The sequence below is a fragment of the Argopecten irradians genome, chromosome 5 (assembly GCF_041381155.1).
Source record: "Argopecten irradians isolate NY chromosome 5, Ai_NY, whole genome shotgun sequence".
In the NCBI taxonomy this organism is placed as follows: Eukaryota; Metazoa; Mollusca; class Bivalvia; order Pectinida; family Pectinidae; genus Argopecten; species Argopecten irradians.
Genome location: NC_091138.1, coordinates 49,245,967 through 49,264,291, shown reverse-complemented (window position 1 = coordinate 49,264,291; position 18,325 = coordinate 49,245,967). Strand labels below are relative to the sequence as shown.

The window sequence follows — 18,325 nt, the reverse complement described above, 5'->3', positions numbered from 1 at the left end:
ATACGCTACATCAAAACAAAAATAATAATCATACAATACTAGAGGAATGGCATTTTTCTAATTTTTTTTTTTAACTACTCTATATATACACTACAACTTCTTTTTATGGAGTGTACCTGACAGTGTCTCTATTTGATCTGGTGCCTTGTAACATTGTGCTTTCCCTTGCCGGTGATGCTGGGGTACCCTACAGATGGTCCTTGTTCTTTTTGAACGATCCACTGTCTCTTGTGATGAGTGCTTATTCCCCAAGCTAAACACCACAACCAGTTTCCTTGTGGTCATATATAAGACACAGGCGACTATCCACATGATGATACCAACTCCTGACAGCTTGTTACTGTCCCTTGGTATAACAGGTTCCATGGTTTTCTTCCTTGTGAACCGAGTCTGGATCTTGTAGCTTCCACATCGAATTGCCTTTATGTCTGACCCATAGATGAATTTGAATGTACTGGAATGTCGTTTGAGATCCATTATGTTCAGGTAAATGGTACGAAACTGTTCAAGAATGATGTCATAGAAAACAATGCCACATGGGTTTGGTGCATCTGTGAGGATGGCTCCATCTTTGCAAACGGAGGCTCTTTCCATCCCATCCAGGAAACCAATAAACTTGTACTTCACCATACAGAATGTATAGACTGTAGTGTTCTCCACAAGGAAGGGGTTATGATCACACCGAAGGATTCTGTCCTCTGCCATATCCATCAGGGGAAGTTAATTAAGTGAATTTGAAGATATCAACATTTTTCTCCTTTCAATATTCTAGCACTACACACCATTTTCCTGTGGATCCTTTTTATTATGCAGCTGCAGGTGTTACATGCTGCCCCGGAATTCTCCACCACTGTATGACCGGCCCTCGTGGCTGGTCATAGCACTTGCATAATCATACATAATGATTATGCTTAGTTTACACTAAAAATATAATGTCCAATCCGTACTGCCAGTTCCTCATATTTATTACTTAGGGTTCCACAATTTTACATCATCAGCATCTCACATTCACCAATTGCACTCCATGTTTATATATATATATTCCAATGGTCTTACTATAACCTTTTGTCACTTCTAGAACTTCTAAACTACTAGTCTCTCTGGAACTGTATTTTGGGCTCTAAGACCTTACTATACAAGTCCCTGCAACACCTGGTAGAAGACACCCTAATCAGACTCCCTAAGGATCTCTAGGTTTTGCCTGACAGGCCTAGTCTGTGTTTCTGATACATCTTTATCCTAATATATTAATGAAACCATACAGTACACAACCAATATAAAGGTTGCAAATTAAAGATAACTTTATCTTCTTTCTTATGATGTAGAAAATATATAGAACTATTATTAATTACAAATGTTACATTAGAAATACTGACTTTCACACACTAAACATTACTGTAAAAGCTATACAGCTTCCAAACTATACTGCCTATAGAATTGTAACTCAGTATATCAATAATACACATCTTGCTGTATCCAATGCTTAGTAAATTACATTATTCACTATTATAATTCTTTACTTATTACTTGTTTTAAATATAAAACAAACACATTTATTTTAGCTCTTACTGAGACCTGCTATCATGTGGTCACCACGGGGGTCAACCCTTCCCTTCAGCCAGGGTTACTGACTCAGCATGGTCCCTCTATCCTGACACTACACAGTGGACAGTCTAACTCTCTTATCTATATGTATAGATATAATTACTGTGTCTAATTTAACCTAATGCTATCTGTCATAGTAATGTGGATTATTTGTTTTGCTGTCTGTCTATTAGTTTCTTGCTGACAACACTAATAATGTCTGCATGTGCACCGTCAACTTATCTTTCTCACCATACTTTCCGTTAGATTCGCTGGTATTAAAGTTTACAGACATGACCCATCGTTGGAAACCCAAGAGTCACCGCTCTTGACCATGAATATAACATCATTTAACTGGCTTATACTAACTGTATGTTAGATGTGATTTAGTCCAGAAAAATAACTTGGATTATAAATATCTTTTTCCTATTACAGATACCATCAGTGCAGATCAAGTGTACTATGAATGCCATGCTGCTGTCTCTCTATAGGTATATATAACAATGTAAATATGTTAGCAGAATACATGTTGTGGTCACCTACAAGTAGTTATTATCGTCACACTTCCTGGAGTAAAATGTTTTGAAACCATAATATGAATTACATAGATGTAATTGATTAACTACTACAAACTTAACTAAAGAAGAAGCTACAGAGATAATACACAGTAAATTTTATAAAGGATCTAGTTAAGATGTTATTAAAAGTCTGGACAGCTCCTTCTAAACTACTGGATTAATTTTAATGAAGCTTAAGCTTGCCAGCAATGTTGGGGACATGTGTGGATGTGCATGCAAGTTTGGTTGGTTTTTAGCTCACCTGGTCCGAAGGACCAAGGTGAGCTTATGCCGTACCGTGGCGTCCGGCGTCCGGCGTCCGTCCGTCAACAATCGACTTCTTCTCCGTAACCGCTGGTCGGATTTCAACAAAATTTGACTGGTAGCATCCTTATGGGCTACTAACTGAAAATTGTACAAATGATTGGGCTGACCCCCAAGGGGCCTGAGGGGCGGGCCAAAAGGGGTCAATTTGGCTATTTCCATTTAAACGACTTCTTCTCTGAAACTAAGCATAGGATAGCACCCAAAGTGCAATGGTAGCATCCTTATGGGGTGGGGATTCAAAATTGTACAAATGATGGGGCTGACCCCCTGGGAGCCTGAGGGGCGGGGTCAAAAGGGGTCAATTTGGCTATTTCCATATAAACGACTTCTTCTCTGAAACTAAGCATGGGATAGCTGTTTTGTCTGTAAGTCTGTGAGACTTTGACACTCATGTTTTGTCTGTAAGTCTGTGAGACTTTGACACTCATGTTTTGTCTGTAAGTCTGTGAGACTTTGACACTCATGTTTTGTCTGTAAGTCTGTGAGACTTTGACACTCATGTTTTGTCTGTAAGTCTGTGAGACTTTGACACTCATGTTTTGTCTGTAAGTCTGTGAGACTTTGACACTCATGTTTTGTCCGTAAGTCTATGAGACTTTGACACTCTTGTTTTGTCTGTAAGTCTGTGAGACTTTGACACTCATGTTTTGTCTGTAAGTCTGTGAGACTTTGACACTCATGTTTTGTCTGTAAGTCTGTGAGACTTTGACACTCATGTTTTGTCTGTAAGTCTGTGAGACTTTGACACTCATGTTTTGTCTGTAAGTCTGTGAGACTTTGACACTCATGTTTTGTCTGTGAGACTTTGACACTCATGTTTTGTCTGTAAGTCTGTGAGACTTTGACACTCATGTTTTGTCTGTATGTCTGTGAGACTTTGACACTCTTGTTTTGTCTGTAAGTCTGTGAGACTTTGACACTCATGTTTTGTCTGTAAGTCTGTGAGACTTTGACACTCATGTTTTGTCTGTAAGTCTGTGAGACTTTGACACTCATGTTTTGTCTGTAAGTCTGTGAGACTTTGACACTCATGTTTTGTCTGTAAGTCTGTGAGACTTTGACACTCATGTTTTGTCTGTGAGACTTTGACACTCATGTTTTGTCTGTAAGTCTGTGAGACTTTGACACTCATGTTTTGTCTGTAAGTCTGTGAGACTTTGACACTCATGTTTTGTCTGTATGTCTGTGAGACTTTGACACTCTTGTTTTGTCTGTAAGTCTGTGAGACTTTGACACTCATGTTTTGTCTGTAAGTCTGTGAGACTTTGACACTCATGTTTTGTCTGTAAGTCTGTGAGACTTTGACACTCATGTTTTGTCTGTAAGTCTGTGAGACTTTGACACTCATGTTTTGTCTGTAAGTCTGTGAGACTTTGACACTCATGTTTTGTCTGTGAGACTTTGACACTCATGTTTTGTCTGTAAGTCTGTGAGACTTTGACACTCGTGTTTTGTCTGTAAGTCTGTGAGACTTTGAAACTGATGTTTTGTCTGAAAGACTTTGACACGCATGTTTTGTCTGTAAGTCTGTGAGACTTTGACACTCATGTTTTGTCTGTAAGTCTGTAAGACTTTGACACTCATGTTTTGTCTGTAAGTCTGTGAGACTTTGACACTCATGTTTTGTCTGTAAGTCTGTGAGACTTTGACACTCATGTTTTGTCCGTAAGTCTATGAGACTTTGACACTCATGTTTTGTCTGTAAGTCTGTGAGACTTTGACACTCATGTTTTGTCTGTAAGTCTGTGAGACTTTGACACTCATGTTTTGTCTGTAAGTCTGTGAGACTTTGACACTCATGTTTTGTCTGTAAGTCTGTGAGACATTGACACTCATGTTTTGTCTGTTTAGTCTGAGAGACTTTGACACTGATTTTCTGTTGATGTGTCCATCAAATAATTTTTGTCAATGAGACACTGTTGACACTCTGTCATAATTTGGCCTTTTGGATAAAGGAGGATCACAATTAAAGCTGTCAAGTTTGGTTACCTTACTATTTTTATAAATCATATTTTGTTATATTCATTTATGCTTTGATTTATTCCTTTGAAAACTCAAAATAATCTGATGTTTATATTTAGTTCAGCAAAGGACCTGTTCCATCTACAGTGGACCCTCGATAATCCGGACACCTTCGTTCCCAGCCTAAACCGTCCGGATTACGAGTTTTCTGGACTGCCGAAAATCATGTTCTTAGTCAATTAAATTGTCACGTAAGAGTTGCTCCCCTTCACTTTGCAATCAATGATAGGCTTTTATGTAATATACGTGTATCATAATAAATACTTCTTTTGTTATGTTTTATAGGTGTTTTTTTTATATTTTTACGTTAACAATAGTAAATAAACGTATTTCTTTTTCAAAATACAAAACTGAAAGCCATGTTAATTGTACTATGTATGCATATAGCCACGTACATTGTATCCCACTCTTGATCTGTCGTACGGCAAATTATGTTTCATTAAATCAAAATGCCTAACCAAGGATCAATATCATCTACGTTCTTCATCTTGGCATAAAAAAAACTGTGATAACAAATAGTTGTGAACATTTTAAGAACTAATATAATTGTCATTTTGTGTATTGTGTATTTTTTTGACCATTTCCACAAGTCTTTGCTTTCTGACTTACAGACGTGTGTAACAACTACGCGCCCGTTCACATCTAACTTCGTGCACAATGTCACACGCATGTAAATGGCATGTACAGTAGCCTTTATATCTTATACCATAGACGATAAATTCGAATAGATTCACATACATTTAAAATACTTATTAATTTTGTGAGTATATTATCTCACGTTATTGTATCCGAAACTCAGAACGATATATTCTACATGCGAAACCAGTAAAGTATCGACAGCATACATACCCGTACCCAAACTCACAAACTGCATGTATAAAAGCGTGTGGCTAAAAAAATATTGTGTATCACAATTACAACACTGAAGTTTGATCTCCTATAGAAAGCAATGAACTGTTACATGACTGCATGTACCCATGTGAAAGGTGTTCAGGTAAACGCCCGTGGCTATGACCTGGCAGCTGTCATTATGACAACACACACGAGTGTCATTTGGCAGTGTGTATTTTAGACATTACTGTAGCTGGCCTTGGTTTTTCTCGGCACATGGCGACAACAAATTGTCCGGATTATTGCGGGTATTTATTAACAAAAATTGCATTCCTTCCCCAAAATGGAGTTCCGGATTCGGAATTCCTAGCACAGGCCCTTGGGGCATTTTGAATTTTCTAATTGTATCTTACAGGTTCTCTGTAATAGTACTACAAAATGTATTTGGGTTTAGTTAGATTGATAGGTGGGCAAAATTCAATGGTAGGTGTAACAGGTCCTTTGACTGTTAAAGCTGACAGTACATAAAGAGATTGGTAACTGTAGCAGTACTATTGTTTTCTGGGTGACATTGACACTGCCAGGTGACCAGTACTATGTTTTCTGGGTGACATCGACACTGCCAGGTGACCAGTACTATTGTTTTCTGGTTGACATAGACACTGCCAGGTGACCAGTACTATTGTTTTCTGGTGTGACATCGACACTGCCAGGTGACCAGTACTATGTTTTCTGGTGACATCACACTGCCAGGTGACCAGTACTATTGTTTTCTGGGTTGACATAGACACTGCCAGGTGACCAGTTACTATTGTTTTCTGGTGACATAGACAGCCAGGTGACCAGTACTATTGTTTTCTGGGTGACATTGACACTGCCAGGTGACCAGTACTATTGTTTTCTAGGTGACATTGACACTGCCAGGTGACCAGTACTATTGTTTTCTAGGTGACATCGACACTGCCAGGTGACCAGTACTATTGTTTTCTGTGTGACATCGACACTGCCAGGTGACCAGTACTCTTGTTTTCTGGTGACATCGACACTGCCAGGTGACCAGTACTATTGTTTTCTGGTGACATCGACACTGCCAGGTGACCAGTACTTTGTTTTCTAGGTGACATCTTTGTTTTCACTGCCAGGTGACCAGTACTATTGTTTTCTGGTGACATAGACACTGCCATGTGACCAGTACTATTGTTTTCTGTGTGACATCGACACTGCCAGGTGACCAGTACTCTTGTTTTCTAGGTGACATTGACACTGCCAGGGTGACCAGTACTATTGTTTTCTGGTGACATCGACACTGCCAGGTGACCAGTACTATTGTTTTCTAGGTGACATTGACACTGCCAGGTGACCAGTACTCTTGTTTTCTGGGTGACATCGACACTGCCAGGTGACCAGTACTCTTGTTTTCTGTGTGACATCGACAAATGCCAGGTGACCAGTACTATTGTTTTCTGGTGACATAGACACTGCCAGGTGACCAGTACTATTGTTTTCTGAGTGACATAGACACTGCCAGGTGACCAGTACTCTTGTTTTCTGAGTGACATTGACACTGCCAGGTGACCAGTACTCTTGTTTTCTAGGTGACATTGACACTGCCAGGTGACCAGTACTATTGTTTTCTGTGTGACATTGACACTGCCAGGTGACCAGTACTCTTGTTTTCTGGGTGACATAGACACTGCCAGGTGACCAGTACTCTTGTTTTCTGTGTGACATCGACACTGCCAGGTGACCAGTACTATTGTTTTCTGGGTGACATAGACACTGCCAGGTGACCAGTACTATTGTTTTCTGGTTGACATAGACACTGCCAGGTGACCAGTACTATTGTTTTCTGGTTGACATAGACACTGCCAGGTGACCAGTACTCTTGTTTTCTGGTTGACATAGACACTGCCAGGTGACCAGTACTATGTTTTCTGTGTGACATTGACACTGCCAGGTGACCAGTACTCTTGTTTTCTGTGTGACATAGACACTGCCAGGTGACCAGTACTCTTGTTTTCTGAGTGACATTGACACTGCCAGGTGACCAGTACTCTTGTTTTCTGGGTGACATTGACACTGCCAGGTGACCAGTACTCTTGTTTTCTGGGTGACATTGACACTGCCAGGTGACCAGTACTATTGTTTTCTGGGTGACATAGACACTGCCAGGTGACCAGTACTATTGTTTTCTGGGTGACATAGACACTGCCAGGTGACCAGTACTATTGTTTTCTGGGTGACATAGACACTGCCAGGTGACCAGTACACTGCCAGGTGACCAGTACTATGTTTTCTGGTTGACATAGACACTGCCAGGTGACCAGTACAATGTTTTCTGTTTGACATCGACACTGCCAGGTGACCAGTACTATTGTTTTCTGGTTGACATAGACACTGCCAGGTGACCAGTACAATGTTTTCTGTTTGACATCGACACTGCCAGGTGACCAGTACTATTGTTTTCTGGTGACATAGACACTGCCAGGTGACCAGTACTCTTGTTTTCTGGGTGACATAGACACTGCCAGGTGACCAGTACTATTGTTTTCTGGTGACATCGACACTGCCAGGTGACCAGTACTATTGTTTTCTGGGTGACATCGACACTGCCAGGTGACCAGTACTAATGTTTTCTGGTTGACATAGACACTGCCAGGTGACCAGTACTATTGTTTTCTGGGTGACATCGACACTGCCAGGTGACCAGTACTATTGTTTTCTGGTTGACATAGACACTGCCAGGTGACCAGTACTATTGTTTTCTGGTTGACATAGACACTGCCAGGTGACCAGTACTATTGTTTTCTGGGTGACATTGACACTGCCAGGTGACCAGTACTATTGTTTTCTGTGTGACATTGACACTGCCAGGTGACCAGTACTCTTGTTTTCTGGGTGACATAGACACTGCCAGGTGACCAGTACTATTGTTTTCTGGGTGACATAGACACTGCCAGGTGACCAGTACTATTGTTTTCTGGTTGACATTGACACTGCCAGGTGACCAGTACAATGTTTTCTGGGTGACATCGACACTGCCAGGTGACCAGTACTATTGTTTTCTAGGTGACATCGACACTGCCAGGTGACCAGTACTATTGTTTTCTGGGTGACATCGACACTGCCAGGTGACCAGTACAATGTTTTCTGGGTGACATCAACACTGCCAGGTGACCAGTACTATTGTTTTCTGGTTGACATCGACACTGCCAGGTGACCAGTACTATTGTTTTCTGGGTGACATTGACACTGCCAGGTGACCAGTACTATTGTTTTCTGAGTGACATTGACACTGCCAGGTGACCAGTACTATTGTTTTCTGTGTGACATCGACACTGCCAGGTGACCAGTACTCTTGTTTTCTAGGTGACATTGACACTGCCAGGTGACCAGTACTCTTGTTTTCTGTGTGACATTGACACTGCCAGGTGACCAGTACTATGTTTTCTAGGTGACATAGACACTGCCAGGTGACCAGTACTATTGTTTTCTGGTTGACATTGACACTGCCAGGTGACCAGTACTATTGTTTTCTGGTTGACATTGACACTGCCAGGTGACCAGTACTATTGTTTTCTGTGTGACATTGACACTGCCAGGTGACCAGGTGACATCGACACTGCCAGGTGACCAGTACTATTGTTTTCTGTGTGACATCGACACTGCCAGGTGACCAGTACTCTTGTTTTCTGTGTGACATCGACACTGCCATGTGACCAGTACTATTGTTTTCTGTGTGACATCGACACTGCCAGGTGACCAGTACTATTGTTTTCTGGGTGACATTGACACTGCCAGGTGACCAGTACTATTGTTTTCTGGTGACATTGACACTGCCAGGTGACCAGTACTCTTGTTTTCTGTGTGACATGACACTGCCAGGTGACCAGTACTATTGTTTTCTGTGTGACATCGACACTGCCAGGTGACCAGTACTATTGTTTTCTGTGTGACATAGACACTGCCAGGTGACCAGTACTATTGTTTTCTGGGTGACATAGACACTGCCAGGTGACCAGTACTATTGTTTTCTGGTTGACATAGACACTGCCAGGTGACCAGTACTATTGTTTTCTGGTTGACATTGACACTGCCAGGTGACCAGTACTCTTGTTTTCTGGGTGACATAGACACTGCCAGGTGACCAGTACTCTTGTTTTCTGTGTGACATAGACACTGCCAGGTGACCAGTACTATTGTTTTCTGGGTGACATAGACACTGCCAGGTGACCAGTACTATTGTTTTCTGGTTGACATAGACACTGCCAGGTGACCAGTACAATGTTTTCTGGTTGACATAGACACTGCCAGGTGACCAGTACAATGTTTTCTGTGTGACATTGACACTGCCAGGTGACCAGTACTATTGTTTTCTGGTTGACATAGACACTGCCAGGTGACCAGTACTCTTGTTTTCTGGTTGACATTGACACTGCCAGGTGACCAGTACTATTGTTTTCTGAGTGACATTGACACTGCCAGGTGACCAGTACTATTGTTTTCTGACAGTGACATGTTTATGTGACATGACACTGCCAGGTGACCAGTACTATTGTTTTCTGGGTGACATTGACACTGCCAGGTGACCAGTACTATTGTTTTCTGGTTGACATTGACACTGCCAGGTGACCAGTACTATTGTTTTCTGGTTGACATTGACACTGCCAGGTGACCAGTACTATTGTTTTCTGGGTGACATTGACACTGCCAGGTGACCAGTACTTTGTTTTCTAGGTGACATTGACACTGCCAGGTGACCAGTACTATTGTTTTCTGGTGACATAGACACTGCCAGGTGACCAGTACTATGTTTTCTGGTGACATAGACACTGCCAGGTGACCAGTACTGTTTTCTGGTGACATAAGACACTGCCAGGTGACCAGTACTATTGTTTTCTGGGTGACATAGACACTGCCAGGTGACCAGTACTATTGTTTTCTGGGTGACATAGACACTGCCAGGTGACCAGTACTATTGTTTTCTGGGTGACATAGACACTGCCAGGTGACCAGTACTCTTGTTTTCTGTGTGACATAGACACTGCCAGGTGACCAGTACTATTGTTTTCTGTGTGACATAGACACTGCCAGGTGACCAGTACTCTTGTTTTCTAGGTGACATCGACACTGCCAGGTGACCAGTACTAATGTTTTCTGTGTGACATAGACACTGCCAGGTGACCAGTACTATTGTTTTCTGGGTGACATAGACACTGCCAGGTGACCAGTACTCTTGTTTTCTGGGTGACATCGACACTGCCAGGTGACCAGTACTATTGTTTTCTGGTTGACATCGACACTGCCAGGTGACCAGTACTATTGTTTTCTGTGTGACATCGACACTGCCAGGTGACCAGTACTATTGTTTTCTGTGTGACATCGACACTGCCAGGTGACCAGTACTCTTGTTTTCTAGGTGACATAGACACTGCCAGGTGACCAGTACTATTGTTTTCTGTGTGACATAGACACTGCCAGGTGACCAGTACTCTTGTTTTCTGGGTGACATAGACACTGCCAGGTGACCAGTACTCTTGTTTTCTGGGTGACATTGACACTGCCAGGTGACCAGTACTATTGTTTTCTGGGTGACATTGACACTGCCAGGTGACCAGTACTCTTGTTTTCTAGGTGACATTGACACTGCCAGGTGACCAGTACTATTGTTTTCTAGGTGACATTGACACTGCCAGGTGACCAGTACTATTGTTTTCTAGGTGACATAGACACTGCCAGGTGACCAGTACTCTTGTTTTCTGGGTGACATAGACACTGCCAGGTGACCAGTACTATTGTTTTCTGGGTGACATAGACACTGCCAGGTGACCAGTACTATTGTTTTCTGGGTGACATAGACACTGCCAGGTGACCAGTACTCTTGTTTTCTGGGTGACATAGACACTGCCAGGTGACCAGTACTATTGTTTTCTAGGTGACATAGACACTGCCAGGTGACCAGTACTACTCTTGTTTTCTGGTGACATAGACACTGCCAGGTGACCAGTACTATTGTTTTCTGGGTGACATTGACACTGCCAGGTGACCAGTACTCTTGTTTTCTGGGTGACATTGACACTGCCAGGTGACCAGTACTATTGTTTTCTGGGTGACATAGACACTGCCAGGTGACCAGTACTCTTGTTTTCTAGGTGACATAGACACTGCCAGGTGACCAGTACTCTTGTTTTCTAGGTGACATAGACACTGCCAGGTGACCAGTACTATTGTTTTCTGTGTGACATCGACACTGCCAGGTGACCAGTACTCTTGTTTTCTAGGTGACATCGACACTGCCAGGTGACCAGTACTCTTGTTTTCTAGGTGACATTGACACTGCCATGTGACCAGTACTATTGTTTTCTGTGTGACATTGACACTGCCAGGTGACCAGTACTCTTGTTTTCTGTGTGACATAGACACTGCCAGGTGACCAGTACTCTTGTTTTCTGTGTGACATAGACACTGCCAGGTGACCAGTACTCTTGTTTTCTAGGTGACATTGACACTGCCAGGTGACCAGTACTATTGTTTTCTGAGTGACATTGACACTGCCAGGTGACCAGTACTCTTGTTTTCTGAGTGACATAGACACTGCCAGGTGACCAGTACTCTTGTTTTCTGAGTGACATTGACACTGCCAGGTGACCAGTACTCTTGTTTTCTGAGTGACATTGACACTGCCAGGTGACCAGTACTATTGTTTTCTGGTTGACATTGACACTGCCAGGTGACCAGTACTATTGTTTTCTGTGTGACATTGACACTGCCAGGTGACCAGTACAATGTTTTCTGTGTGACATTGACACTGCCAGGTGACCAGTACTCTTGTTTTCTGTGTGACATTGACACTGCCAGGTGACCAGTACTATTGTTTTCTGAGTGACATTGACACTGCCAGGTGACCAGTACTCTTGTTTTCTAGGTGACATTGACACTGCCAGGTGACCAGTACTCTTGTTTTCTGGGTGACATAGACACTGCCAGGTGACCAGTACTCTTGTTTTCTGGGTGACATAGACACTGCCAGGTGACCAGTACTCTTGTTTTCTGGGTGACATAGACACTGCCAGGTGACCAGTACTCTTGTTTTCTAGGTGACATAGACACTGCCGCCAGGTGACCAGTACTATTGTTTTCTGAGTGACATTGACACTGCCAGGTGACCAGTACTCTTGTTTTCTGAGTGACATTGACACTGCCAGGTGACCAGTACTCTTGTTTTCTATGTGACATTGACACTGCCAGGTGACCAATACTATTGTTTTCTGAGTGACATTGACACTGCCAGGTGCAATGTTTTCTAGGTGACATTGACACTGCCAGGTGACCAGTACTCTTGTTTTCTGTGTGACATTGACACTGCCAGGTGACCAGTACTCTTGTTTTCTATGTGACATAGACACTGCCAGGTGACCAGTACTCTTGTTTTCTATGTGACATAGACACTGCCAGCAGTGACCAGTACTCTTGTTTTCTGGTGACATAGACACTGCAGGTGACCAGGTTTGGAATGACACTGCCAGGTGACCAGTACTCTTGTTTTCTATGTGACATAGACACTGCCAGGTGACCAGTACTCTTGTTTTCTATAGACACTGCCAGGTGACCAGTACTCTTGTTTTCTAGTGACATAGACACTGCCAGGTGACCATACTTTGTTTTCTAGTGACATAGACACTGCCAGGTGACCAGTACTCTTGTTTTCTAGGTGACATAGACACTGCCAGGTGACCAGTACTCTTGTTTTCTGGGTGACATAGACACTGCCAGGTGACCAGTACTCTTGTTTTCTAGGTGATATTGACACTGCCAGGTGACCAGTACTATTGTTTTCTAGGTGATATTGACACTGCCAGGTGACCAGTACTCTTGTTTTCTGGGTGACATAGACACTGCCAGGTGACCAGTACTCTTGTTTTCTAGGTGACATAGACACTGCCAGGTGACCAGTACTCTTGTTTTCTAGGTGACATAGACACTGCCAGGTGACCAGTACTCTTGTTTTCTGGGTGACATAGACACTGCCAGGTGACCAGTACAATGTTTTCTGGGTGACATTGACACTGCCAGGTGACCAGTACTATTGTTTTCTGTGTGACATCGACACTGCCAGGTGACCAGTACTCTTGTTTTCTGGGTGACATAGACACTGCCAGGTGACCAGTACTCTTGTTTTCTAGGTGACATTGACACTGCCAGGTGACCAGTACTCTTGTTTTCTAGGTGACATAGACACTGCCATGTGACCAGTACTATTGTTTTCTGTGTGACATCGACACTGCCAGGTGACCAGTACTCTTGTTTTCTAGGTGACATCGACACTGCCAGGTGACCAGTACTATTGTTTTCTAGGTGACATCGACACTGCCAGGTGACCAGTACTATTGTTTTCTAGGTGACATTGACACTGCCAGGTGACCAGTACAATGTTTTCTAGGTGACATCAACACTGCCAGGTGACCAGTACAATTGTTTTCTGGTTGACATAGACACTGCCAGGTGACCAGTACTATTGTTTTCTGGGTGACATTGACACTGCCAGGTGACCAGTACAATGTTTTCTAGGTGACATCAACACTGCCAGGTGACCAGTACTATTGTTTTCTAGTGACATTGCAAGGTGACCAGTACTATTGTTTTCTGGTTGACATCAACACTGCCAGGTGACCAGTACAATGTTTTCTGGGTGACATTGACACTGCCAGGTGACCAGTACAATGTTTTCTGGGTGACATTGACACTGCCAGGTGACCAGTACTATTGTTTTCTGGGTGACATTGACACTGCCAGGTGACCAGTACAATGTTTTTCTAGGTGACATTGACACTGCCAGGTGACAGTACTATTGTTTTCTGGGTGACATAGACACTGACAGGTGAACAGTACAATGTTTTCCGAGTGACATTGACACTGCCAGGTGACCAGTACAATGTTTTCTGAGTGACATTGACACTGCCAGGTGACCAGTACTCTTGTTTTCTGGGTGAAATTTTCTAATTATGTTTGCTGACTTTGTAAGACTTTACAATTATGTGAAAGGTATTCCTTAATTTTGGGCTGCAAGTCTAGATGCACTAAAACACAATTATAAACTCCTTCATTTCCTGTAGCTAATGAATTCTTTATGAATGGCATTCACTCAGTCTAACCTAAGGTACACTTTATATAATGATTGCAATCCATTTTGTAAAATTAATTTTTGTAGAAATAACTTGTAAAATAATTTGATGCAAGGACTGGATGGAGTTGTCTGTTATACAGTGTTGATTTGATATCATAATGGATGTTGATCTAGTTCAATCTCCTTCTATCCATGCAATTCACAAAGATGCACATACATGCATTCTGCATATATAAAGATATACGGTCTGTAACAAACAAAACTACAAAAGATATGGTTCTTTGTGACAGTCTACAGTTCACTTGTGACAGTCTACAGATCAATATAAATGTATGCACTCTCTTAACTTATTTTTGTCCTGACAAATGTTCATGTTCGAATGTATACATACAAAGCTAGGTCAAGTGTAGCCATTGATGTCTCCCTCAGGTGGTCAGTGGTCAGTTTCACACTTCAGTGGTTAATGATGTTTAGGGAGACATTTAAATGTTTACAAACTCATATAATAGTGAAATTGTTGTTCTATAAATGACTTAGACTTACAATTTTGTGGTTTATATGGAATGTACTACTACCAAAATTACCATATTTGATCAAATAAGGATGCAGGACGCTGATAATTGACCAAGGGGACACCCTTACTACGTTTTTTTCCACTTATTTTATGAAACACTATAATTTTAAAGTCAAGTAGCCTTAACTGAGCTCATTAATCTTTGGTAAATGACATCTGTAAAATCAATGTTTGGTAAATGACATCTGTAAATTCAATGTTTGGTAAATGACATCTGTAAAATCAATCTTTGGGTAATTACATCTGTAAAATCATGGATCTTTGGTAAATGAAATCTGTAAAACCACAATCTTTGGGTAAATGATATTTGTAAAATCATTGTCTTCCTTTAAAGATGCTCCACCGCTGACAAATGGTATTTTTTCTCTATCAAAAACAGGAGTAGACAATTTGGCATTTTTATGCAGTTACAAAAGTTACTTACTTTACACCATTACCACCATTGAAAAGTTTGAGCTTCTACTTCAAGATAGAAATATTAAAAACAATTAATTGCAACCCGATATATTCTGTGGCACTACGTCCTATATGGAATGCAGTACTGATTGCACATGCACCAAAAGCAAAATAAATTATTTTACATTATTTTTGTGTTAATTAGACACATATATACATGAGTAAACACCAATTGTTAAAATGATGAATATGGTTTATGCTCTGTGGGCAATGGAGCATCTTTAACCTCCATTGATCTATGGTATTCTTTGAGAGTAACAGACTCACTCAGATAGCCCCCAACAGATGGCCTTTATGGCTGGCTGTTAGATAAATATTGGTTTGACAATTAGCTGGCCTAGTGTACAGTGTCCTGGGTGTGTGTATAGGATGATTAAGGCTAATCTGACAGGCATATAGAACCTAGTGTTGGCAACAATGTGATGCACCATAACATGTATCCATCAGAATGTACGACTGCAGGTTTCTGTAAAGTTAACATGAGAAACTATTGACCAATATGTCATTGGTTAGTAACTAATACCTGATATGACAACAATCTCAAGACACAGATACCCAAACCTTGTAACAGACCCACACCTTGTAACATACCCACACCTTGTAACAGACCCACACCTTGTAACATACCCACACCTTGCAACATACCCACACCTTGTAACATACCCACACCTTGTAACAGACCCACACCTTGTAACATACCCACACCTTGTAACATACCCACACCTTGTAACATACCCACACCTTGTAACAGACCCACACCTTGTAACATACCCACACCTTGTAACAGACCCACACCTTGTAACATACCCACACCTTGTAACAGACCCACACCTTGTAACAGACCCACACCTTGTAACATACCCACACCTTGTAACAGACCCACACCTTGTAACATACCCACACCTTGTAACAGACCCACACCTTGTAACAGATCCACACCTTGTAACATACCCACACCTTGTAACATACCCACACCTTGTAACAGACCCACACCTTGTAACAGACCCACACCTTGTAACAGACCCACACCTTGTAACATACCCACACCTTGTAACATACCCACACCTTGTAACATACCCACACCTAGTAACATACCCACACCTTGTAACATACCCACACCTTGTAACAGACCCACACCTTGTAACATACCCACACCTTGTAACATACCCACACCTTGTAACACCCACACCTTGTAACAGACCCACACCTTGTAACATACCCACACCTTGTAACATACCCACACCTTGTAACATACCCACACCTTGTAACAGACCCACACCTTGTAACAGACCCACACCTTGTAACATACCCACACCTTGTAACATACCCACACCTTGTAACAGACCCACACCTTGTAACATACCCACACCTTGTAACATACCCACACCTTGTAACATACCCACACCTTGTAACAGACCCACACCTTGTAACATACCCACACCTTGTAACATACCCACACCTTGTAACATACCCACACCTTGTAACAGACCCACACCTTGTAACATACCCACACCTTGTAACATATACCCACACCTTGTAACATATACCCACACCTTGTAACAGACCCACACCTTGTAACAGACCCACACCTTGTAACAGACCCACACCTTGTAACATACCCACACCTTAATTGTAACATACCCACACCTTGTAACATACCCACACCTTGTAACAGACCCACACCTTGTAACAGACCCACACCTTGTAACATACCCACACCTTGTAACAGACCCACGCCTTGTAACATACCCACACCTTGTAACAGACCCACACCTTGTAACATACCCACACCTTGTAACAGACCCACACCTTGTAACATACCCACACCTTGTAGCACACCAACACCTTGTAACAGACTTTGTAAAAGACCTTGTAACTTTCATTATTTATTGCGTACAGTTATGCACTGTAAGTGTAAATAAAGTAACTGTTAAAATAAAAATTTCAAATTCTACAGTGTGAAGCATAACAAGTAACACTTGTGCTCACCAAACTGTGAGGGATGCAAGTATATATACCCCTACCGCTCAGTGATTGACTTATTTACATCAAAGTACTGTATGAGAGTACTAGTCATGCTATTTATGGGCATGGTCGACACACACATGACACAGGTAAATCGGTTCCAGTGTTACACTCGGGGCCCCTAACCAAACAACTGAAAAGAGTACGAAAAACAAAACAAACTCTAAGAAATAATAGCTGTCAAACACATTAAGACCTAGTCAGGATACTTTTCTAGATTAGAATTCGATCAGTAAAATATTTTAGTCTGAAAATGATCTATATATGCACTCGACACATGTACGATGTGGTTTACATGGCGCTAGCCAAATGATACTTTCGTAATACTTCCAAAATTCAAAATATGAAGTTGTAAAATTATAATCTTAATTGTAAATTGTCATATGTATATCTAGGAAATACTATATCTATTTTTGGCATGCTAACGGACTTTCATTTGGGGTCATATCTTAACAGACGGGAATTTTGAATAAAATCAATATATTAATTTAGTCCGATAGGCTTACCGTAATCGACCCAATAAGCGCCCAGGGAAAAAATGAAAAGGTGCTAATAAGACATAATTATTGCAAATCTAGACAGTTTTGTGTAGTTTTGGTCTTTATTTATGCGTGGGCAATTGAATTTGAGGCCTCAAAAAGCGGGATGGGCGTTTATAGGGACATGGGCGATAATTGGGTCGAATACGGTACCTAAAACTTCTCCGGAAAGTGCAAGCGGAGCATTTTCTTTTGAACTTTGTGCGGCTATATTTGTAACAAGCATGTACATTGTACATCAATCTGATTACATCTAGATAATTTGCACACATGATTTTAGATTGTG

The 18,325-nt window shown here is 41.7% G+C and overlaps 2 protein-coding genes across 5 annotated transcripts in view; one reads left to right on the top strand and one right to left on the bottom strand.

The window, feature by feature from the left end:
- Positions 1-18,325, top strand: part of LOC138324125 (uncharacterized) — a 60,126-nt gene that overhangs the window by 20,772 nt on the left and 21,029 nt on the right. The window contains exons 2-3 of one of the 4 annotated variants that reach the window (XM_069269201.1): positions 2,020-2,075; positions 4,550-4,681. The exons of 1 other annotated variant lie outside the window; for it this stretch is intronic. The gene's annotated coding sequence lies outside the window, so the exon portion shown is untranslated. Of the gene's footprint in view, positions 1-2,019; positions 2,090-4,549; positions 4,682-18,325 lie in introns of all 4 variants that reach the window. 2 more of the 4 variants (XM_069269200.1, XM_069269202.1) reach the window with 2 other exon arrangements.
- LOC138324472 (uro-adherence factor A-like) lies at positions 3,533-3,880 on the bottom strand. The gene has a single exon (XM_069269536.1). The coding sequence runs from the start codon at positions 3,878-3,880 to the stop codon at positions 3,533-3,535; it is 348 nt and encodes a 115-aa protein (XP_069125637.1).